This window comes from Xyrauchen texanus, chromosome 50 (genome assembly GCF_025860055.1).
Source record: "Xyrauchen texanus isolate HMW12.3.18 chromosome 50, RBS_HiC_50CHRs, whole genome shotgun sequence".
Taxonomy (NCBI): domain Eukaryota; kingdom Metazoa; phylum Chordata; class Actinopteri; order Cypriniformes; family Catostomidae; genus Xyrauchen; species Xyrauchen texanus.
In genome coordinates this window covers 8185154-8198573 of record NC_068325.1, presented here as the reverse complement: position 1 = coordinate 8198573, position 13420 = coordinate 8185154, and the positions used below count along the sequence as shown (strand labels likewise).

The 13420-nt window shown below is 37.5% G+C and overlaps 2 protein-coding genes across 4 annotated transcripts in view; one reads left to right on the top strand and one right to left on the bottom strand.

Annotated features, from left to right (window-relative positions):
- The window catches only part of LOC127640855 (neutrophil cytosol factor 4-like), a 28700-nt gene extending 28064 nt beyond the window's left edge, over positions 1-636 (bottom strand). For both annotated transcript variants that reach the window (XM_052123528.1, XM_052123529.1), the window contains exon 1: positions 289-636. In XM_052123528.1, the coding sequence (XP_051979488.1) occupies positions 289-320 (32 nt within the window). In that variant the 5' untranslated portion in view covers positions 321-636. The remainder of the gene's footprint in view (positions 1-288) is intronic.
- The window catches only part of LOC127640857 (parvalbumin-7-like), a 41805-nt gene that overhangs the window by 20380 nt on the left and 8005 nt on the right, over positions 1-13420 (top strand). Inside the window, exon 1 of one of the 2 annotated variants that reach the window (XM_052123530.1) lies at positions 10903-10998. The exons of the other annotated variant lie outside the window; for it this stretch is intronic. The gene's annotated coding sequence lies outside the window, so the exon portion shown is untranslated. Of the gene's footprint in view, positions 1-10902; positions 10999-13420 lie in introns of those variants that run through there. 2 annotated transcript variants of the gene reach the window in all.

Here is a 13420-nt window from a genome sequence, read left to right as displayed (position 1 = left end):
TTAAGTTGTTTAGAGTCTCATGTATCCAAGGTGTAAGAAAGGTATTTTAATACCTTTAACTTGATTCTCCATTGGATCAGTCGTTTCTTTTTAAACAAACAAATCGAAATCTATATTGGGTTATACTGCTTGTTTGTAAGTCACTTTGAGTAAGCGATATTAAAGAAGAATGCAAGTGTAGTAAATTGGATAGTAATTAGTGAAGTAGAAAAAATATATTGCATAGTAAAGAATCGCTGTTTTTCAATCATGAATATTCATGAGTAAATATATAATGATTCCGCTCACCTTTCGTCGCGCAGTTGTTGCGGGAGAGACATCGTGGATGATGCGGCGATTCAGAGATCTTCAGACGGACAGATAGACAGACAGAAAAGAAGCCGAGAGAAAGAGAAGTTCAGTGAAGTGGAAGTGAAGCTACTGGTGGTCTTCTGAGGCGGGTTCAAAGTTGAACATAAACTGTATCAATAAAGAACTGAAAAAGTCCCGATGGCAGGTGCTACAACACAAGAGGATGATCAAGGGGGGTTCACACTGGACGTTTTTGCGTCCAAACAACAGCTAGACAGCGCGCAACGCAATTGAACCGAACGCAACTAAAAGCTGAAATGTTTTAAACTTGACACGCCGTCTTAAAAACACTCAGCGAGACACGAAGACGTCAACGCAGACGGAACGGAAGAACGCTGTTGTGTGAACGCCCCTTAAACTTTCTACAGCTAGACTGCGATGTGCCATAAAGCCATGAGAATGAAAGTGACAGGTAGAAATTACTTAACATGTATGTTTAAAAAGAAAGAAAGAAAGAAAGAAAGAAAGAAAGAAAGAAAGGAAAAAAGAAAGAAACCTCTTTTAATATTAAAGGCAAGAGGTGTGACTTTTCTGAAGCACACTTTAACGTGCATGTCATTACACACACACACAAACACATGCCCATTGACTTAAAAAAGGTTTCAAATAGTCAAGAAACCCAATTTAAAGGCATTATTTTAATCTAATCTACCCCTTTTAAATGAAATTGTTTTAACTCTGTATTGTTTTACACATTGATTAGAAAATATAGTAGAATTTTTCAATTCCCTGAAAAAAATCCCATTGTCCATCTCATCTCATACACCAGATCTATGACATTTACTGTTATTTATGTTTAATTTTTACTCATTTTGTTTCAGCATAACTGCAAGGCATAACAAGTGTGCTAAAAGTGAAAAAGTAATTAATCATTCATCAAAATTAGACGTGTCAATGTAACTCATCTTTATTATTATATGTATTATGTACTAACTAGTGTAAGTAAATGTTAGCATGCTAAATACATGCTGGTTGGAAGCTCTAGTTTTGTAACTATGCTATGGTTAGCACAGCAATTGCTCAACGAAAACTTAAAGTATCCCCCTTTACAGCCATCTCGCAAATAAACACATAAAATAACACTTAATTTTAACATTTACTCTCCCTGTTGTGTCCAATGCAAATCATGCTAGGAAATGGAAATCCCCTGCCCAGTTTCATCAATGGTACATTGCCACACACACACAAAAAAGTATTCATGTAGTCCGCTCAAATGGATTAAATAAACGTCCATTTTACTCATTTAAATGGATAGAGCACTATTAAGTTGTGACAAAATGTTCTAGAACTGTGTTGCTTTAGTTTGTTTTAATTAAAGGTGCACTGAGTATTTTTATGCATGTTGTCTTCGACTTACACTGACACCTAGTGTTTGTATGATGCAGCATCATACAAACATAATAGTTGTCAAGTTACAGATGCCATTTTTGACATGTACTAGTCACAGTCAGCCATGACTAATTTAATCTATGAGTGAAAATGTCCAATAACAGGGCAGTTACTGAGAGTAGTATTCGGCTGGCCATGTGATCCAAACATGGCCGCCCCCATGTGTGGACCCTCTCCATGTAGAATAAAACAGCTTTTATAAGGTTACTCATATGACTGGAGATTTTATTTCATGTAATTGGTCCAATAATAAGGTAAAGTGAGTTGTTTTTGGCTTCTCAGCACAGTGACCACCATGATTTTGGACAATGTGGAATAAAACAGCTTAAATTCTTCATCATTTTAAACTTATTGGTCTAAATAACTATAAATGTAATCGTAAACTTTTTTTAAAGTGGATAAATATAATTAGTGCAACTGTTGCAAACATAGCCCTGTGATGAACTGCCCACCTGCCTTTGGCCCGAGAGAGTTGGGATAGGCTCCAGCACTACCAGTGACCCTATATAGGGCAAGTGGCTATAGAAGATGGAAGGATGGATTTAGGGAGCAAACATCACCAGAATAAACCGATATTAAAAGGAATGAAAGTGCAGTATTAACGACTGACCACTAGGTGGCACCAAACCAAACTGGGAACGTGCAGATATACAAGTGACAAACGAAAATGGATACTTTTTCCTAAATGTTCTCTCATTTATATGTAACAACTCTATATGTGTAGACATTGACCAGATATATTTAATAAGCATTCTTCTGTCCAGGCCCACCATCTCTGGAGTCATTTTGTGTTATAGTGTATTGCACTGTAACATCCCTCTGAAAATGTACTTCTAAAGTCTCTTAAGCCTAGGAATGTCAACCATGTGAAGGCAGTTTGAGTTTTAATCCAAGAGGGTGAACCTTACAATCTTGCAATCACATACGTACACACACATAGACGCTACATTTTAGTTCAAGGTCACAGCAGCTGTGTTTTTGTTTTTTTGTTTTTTTCTCCTTTCAGTTCCCGGGATCGTGTGTGAGATGCTATGTGTGTGAGGTTTCACATTGCAACTTCAGTGAGAAATAGTGACAGTGTCATGGTCTCGATTCAAGGCCAGAGGCCAATACCATGCTCAGAAAATGAAACCTACAGGTTACGTACATGCCTGTGTTTATTGGTCACACATACGTTGTCAGAGATTGATCAGAAAAGAGTGTAAAAATGTGACTGAGAGGGCTTCTTCGAATCCCTACACTGTTACGGAGAGTGTTACAGTCCTTGGGGGCCATTCACACTGGACGCTTTCTTGTGTTTCATCTGTGCTATTTTTTAATTGTTGGTCTATCGACACATGCGTCATTGAGACGACTTTAGCCGCTGCATTGCATATAGCTGTTTTTTTTCACGCCGTAAAAGCAGTGTATTTAAGATGCCATGTTAAAGGTTAAAACTGTTTTGTGTCATTTTGTCTCCTATCCCTGCTTAATATGCAGAGACACCTGAAGAGACGATTAAGTAATCTGTTTGTAGGTTGAAGGGTTGTTCCAACTGAAAGTAAGAAATGTAATCTTTTTATGAAGGGCCCTTCCATTAGACTGTTCCATATACAGTAAAGCGACTTACAGGTACAATCCCCCCAGAGCAACCTGGAGTTAAGTGCCTTGCTCAAGGGCCCAACAGTGGCATCTTGGTGGTGCTGGGGCTTGAACCCCCAACCTTCTGGTCAGTAACCCTGAGCCTCAACCACTGAGCCACCACTGCCATACTCACAGAGTACTCACTTCAAATGCTCTTCCCTTCGGAGTGAGTCAGGAATAGGGATGCTCAATTTCGCCCCCTTTTGGAGATAGCGCAATCGCCTTTCGGAGTAGTCCAGCCCCCTTTTGTAGTACCCCGCCCTCTTTTGGAGATTCCACTCCGATTTGGAAGTCTCCGGCCTGCAGCTATACCTACTTGCGAGAACTTACATTTAAAAACACTTCCCGCTTCTGCCACTGGGGGAATATTTCGAACTTCAGTAAGCACAGACCGAGTTTATCTCAAGAAAAGTCAACCTACCATTTCCGAAGTAACTGTGAGATCCGTCTGTATCTATAGACGAACCCTGCCCCTAACAGAAAACATTTAGCATTTTTAGAATATTTTTTGTATTATTTATTTATTTTATGTATGGCTCATTTTTCAAAAATAAGTATGTCCCAATATCTCCCCAGAGGGAGATTTTGTCCAATTTACAGGGTAAAAATGTGTCCCCAAACTATAGCGAAGCAAGTACACACACACACATCTGCAGGCACTCCACAGCACCTGTTCTCTTGTGTAATAATCCACCTGTTATGGGCCTCAGACGCCACCTTCTGACAGACTGTATCAACAACAGATTCTGCTGATCACTGCAAATTTGCATTTCATTCTGGAAATATGGAATTTACTAGCTTACCTATCTTTTTGCTTGGCTTTGAGTCCCAATTTGTTTATACTATACACTAACAGTATGTACTTCGTTGGAGTAAAATGAGTATGTAGAAAGCTAGTACACCATACTGGGAAACACTATCACGTCATATAATTGCATCTGGATACCTCTAGACAGACCCTCTTTGTCACGTACAGTCACAAACTCCTCCTCTTGCACAATGGTTTGTATGTAATATTCATCTAAATGCACTTATCCACACTTTGAAATAGATTTCTGGGTTACAGTGAGGTACTTCCGAGAAAATCTGTAAATGTTATGGGGAGGGGGGTTGTCTTCAGTTCCAGTATATTTCGTTAGGGTTAGGGCCATGATGACTATTCAAACCTTTGCTTCAGTTGCACTTGTGTCACTCACTCCTCACTGTGAAGTAAAAGAGTACCAAAAAGTACAATGGTTCTATCATGTAAAAAATCATGTAATGTGAATGTGGTTACCATACACTACCCTGGTGTATATATGAAAGTACACCAGGGTGGTATTACTATATGAAGTCATCACTGTACCATGGTATCACCACAGTACTTTTTCTAACTGACCAATCACCATCTTAATCCTCCCCTTTGGGTCCTCTCATCACTCCTTATTTATTAGCAGAAGGACAGTCCATTTGCAGATCAGTTTTCGGTCTATTTATACCTGAATCACTCTGTCTTTCTTTCTGCCTCTGTTTTTCCATCTCTTCTCCACAGCTCCATCTGTGTGCATGTGTTTGTGTTGGTATTGCTGAGGCAGAGTAATGTAATAGTGCATAAGAAATAGTGAAACACTCTTGCACGATGAGAAAACAGAGGGTCAAACAGTACAGAAAGGGAGGATCTCAGTCATGTGGTCAGGATCAAGCTACAGTGACAGTATTCATATGTCTGGCAGATGGGAAGTGCTGTGTTTAAAGGGAATCCTGGAGAGGAAGACTATTTGGGACTCCTTTTTTACTTTTTCACAAAATATTTCAAACACAATGCTCTGCCCTTATATGATAAAAATGGGCACATAAAAAGGAATAGTTCAATCAAAAATAGAAATTCTGTCATTGTGTACTCGCCCGTTCTCAACTGAAATTTTGAAGGATATTAATGTAAACATGCAAAAGAAAAAAAATATTGTTAGCTCAGTATAAATACAATAGAATTCAATGTATAGTCCCCATTATGATAGAGAAACAAAAGTGAGTGTGTGTGTGTGTGTGTGTGGTGAGTATTTTTACATCAGCTAACTGAGATGACAGGACTGAGTGCCACTTTCTAAGGTTCCAAAGAGAAACTGCTGAGAGTTGCAAGATGAGACACACACACACACTTATTCACCTTCATGTCTATATAAATCCAGAGGCAACATTGTGACCAAACCTTGTAAAAGGTACATTATATATAAAGTATAAACAATAATAAATGCTTAAACACACACAGAGCCTCAGATTATCACACCATATATCCACAGATCCCTGACAATGTCAGAGAGTGTCTAGATGATTTTGGCCCCTGGCCTTGAGTGCCACTAGTAGAGGAAAACCGATAAATTTTGAACAACAGAGAAAGAGAAGGGGGACGGGGTATGAGAGATGTATACATTGTGTATATACAGGGTTGTGAGGGTTACTTTTGAAATGTATTCCACTATAGATTACAGAATACATTCTGTAAAATATTCCGTTAGATTACTCAAGGTCAGTAATGTATTCTAAATACTTTGGATTACTTCTTCAGCACTGCTAGATTTGTTCACTTGTTTTGACTATAAAAACTCTGACAGTACAGTAAGACAAAATACACATGTTACAAATACATTCTCTGAAAAAACAAAATATCTTATGCAGTGTTTTTTAAAAAAAAAAAAAAAAAAATATATATATATATATATATATATATATATATATATATATATATATATATATATATATATATATATATTTTACAGGAAAACAATACAAAAATTATTATCAAGAATATGATTTTTTGCCCTAATATCAAAGGTCTTACTGGAAAAATAAATTATGATCCAACGTGAATTTTAGTGATAAAATATGACTGTGTCTGGTAACATGTTCATGTAAAATGGCTAGAAATATCATTTTAGCTTAGCGTAAAGCTGACAATTTACACAAGGTTTATTTTTATTTCTTCTGCTCCAAACTTGCTTCTCTGTCTGTTCGTGTGAATGTAACACATCATAAGAAAGTGTTTCACCGCTGTTAAATGCACTTTGGATCACATCATTTATATGTATAAATGTTTTCCATCTTAAAGCACTAAATATTAAATAAAACAAATGACAATAAAATACAAAGTAATCTCTTCAGTAATCAAAATACTTTTTGAATGTAACTATCCTAATTGGCAATGATTTAAATTGTCACTGTATTGGAATACAGTTACTTATATTTTGTATTTTAAATACGTAATCCCGTTACATGTATTCTGTTACTCCCCAACCCTGTGTATAACACAGAATAAACTAAAGATCCTTGAGACCTGCTTTCAGCCTGGAGAAACACATCATAACAAAAAGTATGTGGACACACCCCATTTGTAATTAACGGGTTTGGCTAATTATGATACACCCGTTACTAACATCCTAATTGGTGCATAAAATCAAGCATACAGCCCCTTTACATCTCTTTAGACAAACCTTTTGCAGTAGTACACTGTGAATTTGGCTACAGTACGTCAAAAGTTCTCCTGCTGAAATCGTTCTGTATTTACTCAATTTATAAATCCAGGCCTCCAGTGGCCGAAGCTGGAAGTGTTGTTGAACATATGGGCTCATGCAAGCAAGTTGTATTTTTAGCTGTAAATTATTTAATACAGTCACCAGGAATGTTTATTTAAGTAAGCCTTCTACCTAACCCCAATCCTAAACCTAACCATCAGTGGAATACAAATGTAATCTTAGAGCATGAATGCATGTGAACATGTGTCTCGGATTGAACGTGATTGCTTCCTGGTTCTTACGGGATCAGAACCCATGTCTCAACATAAATGCAATTACTTCCTGGTTCCCATGGGACCAGAAGCTGCATCTCAAAGTGAACGTGATAACTTTTTGGTTTCTACTGGACCAGAACATGTGTCTCAGAATGAATGTAATTACTTCTTGGTTTCTATGGGACCAAAACCCACATTTAGGTGTAAACACGATTACTTCCTGAATTTCACTGGAACTGATCCCGTGTTTCAGAGTGGACACGATTACTTACTGGTTTCCACGGGACCAGCACCCTTGTTTTGGAGTGAACAACCTTTCCACAGGACTAAAACACACATCTCAGATTCAACTTATCACTTTCTAATTTGCACTGGACCAGACCCTATGTCTCAGAGTTTACGTGATTACTTCCTGGTTTCCACAGAACAAGAACCTATGTCTCGGCATGAGCGTGATTACTTCCTGGTTACCATGGGACCAGAACCTGTGTCTCAGAGTGAACACAATTACTTCCTGGTTGCTAAGGGATCAGAACCCACATCTCAACATAAACGCAATTACTTCCTGATTCCCATAGGAACAGAACCTGCATCTCAGAGTGGATGCGATTACTTCCTGGTTTCCATGGGACCAAAACTCATGTCTTGGAGTGAACACGATTAGCTACTGTTTCTACGGGACCAGCACCCTTGTTTTGGAGTGAACATGATTATTTCCTGGTTTCCACAGGACTAAAACTCACATCTCAGAGTGAACTTATCACTTTCTGATTTCCACTGGACCAGAACCTACCTATGTCTCAGCATGAACGTGATTACTTCCTGGTTCCATGTGACGAGAACCTGTGTATCGGTGTGAATGTGATTCCGTAATTTTTATTTGTACAGCGCCTTTCACAACACTTTATAAACTTTAAAAGCAGCTTTACAGGAAATCATGCATTAACAAAATAAAATTAAACTGTAAAATCTATAATGTCTTACTTATGATCATTGTGTAGTTTGATTAAATATGAGTGTAATATGTATATATAAATTAAATAATAATTGTGTTTAGAACCCCAGTGAACAAGCCGAAGGCGACTGTGTCAAGGAACACAAAACTCCATAAGATGTTGGTTATTGGAGAAAATGAACCTTGGGAGAAACCAGAATCAATATGGGAGCCAGTTGCCCTCTGGTTAAACAACATGAATATAATAGCAATATTATTTATTTGTGTGCAGTGCAAGTCATGGTTTTAAATTTATAAATAAAGTAAGCATTAAAGTCCAGTGTTTTAAAACTGCAGAAGTTCATATAGATGCATTGACCTTTGTTAGTTGGCTGATGAAGGCTTTTGTTGGCAATTCATTTATAGTCTATGTATTCCATTTCAAGAGTGTAGTCCAACAATAGACAAAGTTGATGCAGGCAGAGATTAATGATGAGGTGCATCGCAGTACAACCTGCAGGTAATTTTGGTGAGGTTCGTTGGGGTCCAGCCTAAATCCAAGGTTCAGGTAGTGGCATATGAAGTATCCAATTTGTATTTTATTGAAAGCAATTACTTCCTGGTTTCCATGGGACCTGAACCCATGTCTCAGACTGAATGTCTTTACTTCCTGGTTCCCACGAGACCAGAACCCACGTCTCAGAGGGAACATGATTATTTCCTGGTTTCCACAATTCCAGAACTTGTGTCTCGAAGTGAATGCGATTACTTCTTATTTTTTCCAAGACACCAGAACTTGAGCATGATTAATTATTGGTTTCTGTGGGACCAGACCCCACGATTAGGTGTAAACACGATTACTTCCTGATTTCCAATGAACCAGATCCTGTGTCACTGAGTGAAATTTATTACTTCCTGATTTTCCTCAAGACCAGAACCTGTGTATCGGAGTGAACATGATTACTTCCTGGTTTCCATGGGACCAAAACCCATGTCTCTGAGGTTGCTCAGGCAACACTCTATCAATAGGGCTAGCGGGAAATGTGTTCATGCTTGAATTGATGCAAGAATGTCTAATAGGGATGGCGCTTGTTGCTAATTCAGCTCAATTCAAATTTTCGTAAGTAACATGTTGAATTAATTTGTGATTATGTTGAATGGAGCATACCAAATAGGTCAGTGACTTTCATTGGGGTACTAGGATGCCTATATATATATAAATAATTTAGTTTTACTTTGAATTAAGTTTATTTTGCTTAACCAATGGACAAAGAGTTATTTTTCTTGTTTAGCAAAATTTTGTTAGATTTATCCTTGAAAAAAGTAATTTTCTTCCCAAGTAAATATATCTTAAAATACAAATGTTTAGAAAAGTTTACTGGAAAAAAAGAGAAAACACATTTTACTGAATATAGTGTGAAAAAACCTCAATGGCCTGCACAAAGCCCAGACCTGAACCCCCCTGAATACCTTTAGGATGAATTTGAACACCAACTTTGAGCCAGACCACATCACCCAACATCAGTGTCTGACCTCATTGAAGCTCTTGTAAATCTCCAAAGCCTTGTTTCAGTCAAGTCAAAGAAAAGTCAAAGGAGTGGAAGCTATTATAGCTGCAAAGGCAGGACCAACTCCCTATTAATGTCAATGGATTTGAAATGAAATGTTGAACAGATGGGTGTGGTGTTTGGGTGTCCACTTACTTTGGGCCATGTAGTGTATTTATCTCCGAAGAGGAAAAGAAGGTGATGGAGTGATGCTGGAATAGACTATAGAAAGTCTCTGGTGATTTATAAGACATCTGAAACCCAGCTGTTTTGATACAGACACTCTTATTAATAAAGTATCACATTAAGATGGATCACGCAGGGCTATGTATACCCACCATGCACTGGTGTTGTGTGTAAACATATGTAAGGAGGTTCTTACTGTCTTTCATCAAGATTCTTAAATGTTCATCAGTGAAACCCATCCCTGCAGATGATCAGATACACCTCCAGTCAGTCTCAGACAAAGTTATGGCTGGACTTAAGTAGAGTTTTGTGGCTTTTAGTCCATGTCTGTTGGTTTTGAGGTCATATATTTGATGGTGTACTCCTAAAAGTTGACAAAATTAACTTTTTGCCGATATACGGATGTAAAATGTACAGTCTTGGACCAAAAATATTGACGTCTCATCTTGCACTAAACAGAAATTTCTCCAATCAAATGCTCTTGTCCCTTCCCCTTATACAACCTAAAACCAACAAGCAAGTAGAGAATGTTGGTTCATGGCTGTGACGTCACTAAAGCTTACTGCCCAAACGTATTGTTAGGAAACGTGGCGACAAAAAAGTAAAACGGGTCTCATGACAAATTGTAATAAAATTACACAATGGCCAATTATGACTTAGAATATGATGCAAGTGTCGCATCTAATACATTTATGATACTTTGGCATCGTTTTTGAGCTTTAATCTGAGACGCTATCAACTGCTATTGTTAAAAGATGGCCCTCAATGTTCTTAAATCCTTCTCCTTTTGTGTCCCGAATAAGACAGACAGTCATACGTGTTTGAAACGACACGAGGGGTCAATTTTGAATGACTTTTGGGTGAACTATCCCTTTAACACTGAAAACAGAGAAGGAGACAAAGACTTACTGAGAGGTCACAAGAAATCAAATGAGACCTGATTATTAATAGTAGCATTTGATTCGTTAGTGCCACCAAGAAAGTGGTCTCTCTCACACTCACACACACACACACACACACACACACACACACACTCCATTCTCCTACATGTTGCATTATGACCCAGTCCCTCCTGAAATAGACATGGGGTTAGCCAGAGTATATAAGACGCCTAGTGGACTCCCATCTCTCACCTCTGTCTCTCTCTCTCTCTTTCATTCTCACACTTTCTCCATCCTTCTTCTGTCAGCTTTCCCTTCACACAGGTAAGGATAGAGTTTAGATCGTGGCAGGTGATATTCATTCATTCGACTTATTCTGTATTATAGGAATTTGCCCAGAGGGCAATTTTGTTGTTCAACTGTTTTGGTATTAACATTGTCTGCAGATGTTTCACTGAAACTCCTTTAGAAAAATGTAATTGTCACAATTGAGACAACTCCAGTAAGAAAATTGAGCGGATGAATGTTGCTAGCATAGCAAAGCAAACTCAAGCATAGCTGAGTTCATATTGATATCTATGACTTTTGATTGTAGACTTTGGAGACATTTTTGATATCTCGAATCTAGAGAAACTCGATTACTCGAGTCTTGTCTCTCCATTTGATTTCTTCTAGGAGAAAGATTTGAGATATTAAAGAGATCTCATTTAATTTAATGTATTATTATTATTATCATTATGAGCATAACTTGACTTATACCTAAAGTTTTCAGACATCCATGAACATAATTATACCACGTTTGTGTTCGCTTTCAATGTCATCGTTCTCTGAAGTACGCGGTAATTGAGTTTTCTCAAAATTTGGAGGAAAACCGGTTTCTATTGTGGATAGGAGGCATAAACATCACAAAACTAATGCGTTGTCACTGCGTTAAACTATTTGTTAATGTAGTTTTTGTTATTGTTGTTGTGGCATCCTGTGATTTAAAGCGCTGCAAAGCGGCCATGAAGACCTGTTGCACAAGGAAGAATCGTTTTTGAAAACACGTTCTCAGCTGGTACAACGTAGCCTGTATTTTTAAATGCGAGCTTTCCTGTTTGTCAAGTGCTTAGCTAGCTGTACGAATACAATGATATTTCGTAGCGTTCTTTCCATTCTGATGGCAGCACTTTTTGGCCAAATGGATAATTTTCGTAAATTAACTTTTAGTAGGAAGATTGGTTAAACATCTGGTTTTAACAATTGGGATCTGATTGGCTGCATCAGTGTGTGTCGTACATTGTCCATACATTATGTATTTTGTGTGTTCGAAGCAAATTCAAAGTGTTTGTTGAGGTCAAGCAGTCTGATTTCTAAAACTTCTCAAAAGTCACTTTACTTTATAATCTGTGATCTCACACACACACACACACACACACACACATGCACGCACAGTCAAAGTACAGAAGGATAGAGTTTCTCAAGAGGGCAAACACATTCTTATCAGAAGGCCTTTCTGCCCAACCGACTTGGATGAAACATACCTCACTTAAATAGACAAACATACAAACACATACACAGCTGTCATGCTTTATGCATCCCAGCTTTGCAGTGTATGAATTCTGTAAAGTTATTTGTGGGTGAGTGGAACTCTCGCAATCATAAGAGGCCGAAATGGCAGGAATCGAATCTGTTCTCTTGGCAGCATATATCATTGTTGGTTAGTGTTCATTACAGCAGTTGCCGGAGCTTGGACACTAATGGGTTCATCGGTTACCTGATACAGCAACAGGAGGATTTTGTTCAACATCAACACTTTTGGACATTAATTTGAATGTTAACTAGGACTTGATAAATCAAAATCTTTAATAATCATTTGTTGCTAATATGCTCTGCAGAATCAATATTGATACCTGGAATCAAATAATCCACTATTTAAGAGATTTTAATACATTTGACAGTTTTGTTGTACCCCACAAAAATCTAGTTAAGATTAAAGGTGCTGCAAGCAATTTAAGTGATTTTGTTATTTTATACCCTAATGCTGTTAGCGATTTAAGCAACTTTGGTTTATTAGCCCTAATGCTGTTAGCGATTCAATAATTCTTTTGACACCCTAAAGCTGTTAGCGATTTAAGCAACTTTCAATTTTTAAGCCCTAATGCTGTTAGCGATTTAAGCAACTTTCAATTTTTAAGCCCTAATGCTGTTAGCGATTTAAGCAACTTTCAATTTTTAAGCCCTAATGCTGTTAGCGATTTAAACAACTTTCAATTTTTAAGCCCTAATGCTGTTAGCGATTTAAACAACTTTCAATTTTTAAGCCCTGATGCTGTTTTAAGCCCTAATGCGGTTAGCGATTTAAACAACTTTCAATTTTTAAGCCCTAATGCTGTTTTAAGCCCTAATGCGGTTAGCGATTTAAACAACTTTCAATTTTTAAGCCCTGATGCTGTTTTAAGCCCTAATGCGGTTAGCGATTTAAACAACTTTCAATTTTTAAGCCCTAATGCTGTTAGCGATTTAAACAACTTTCAATATTTAAGCCCTAATGCTGTTAGCGATTTAAACAACTTTCAATATTTAAGCCCTAATGCTGTTAGCGATTTAAACAACTTTCAATTTTTAAGCCCTAATGCTGTTAGCGATTTAAACAACTTTCAATTTTTAAGCCCTAATGCTGTTAGCGATTTAAACAACTTTCAATTTTTAAGCCCTAATGCTGTTAGCTGATTTAAGCAACTTTCAATTTTTAAGCCCTAATGCT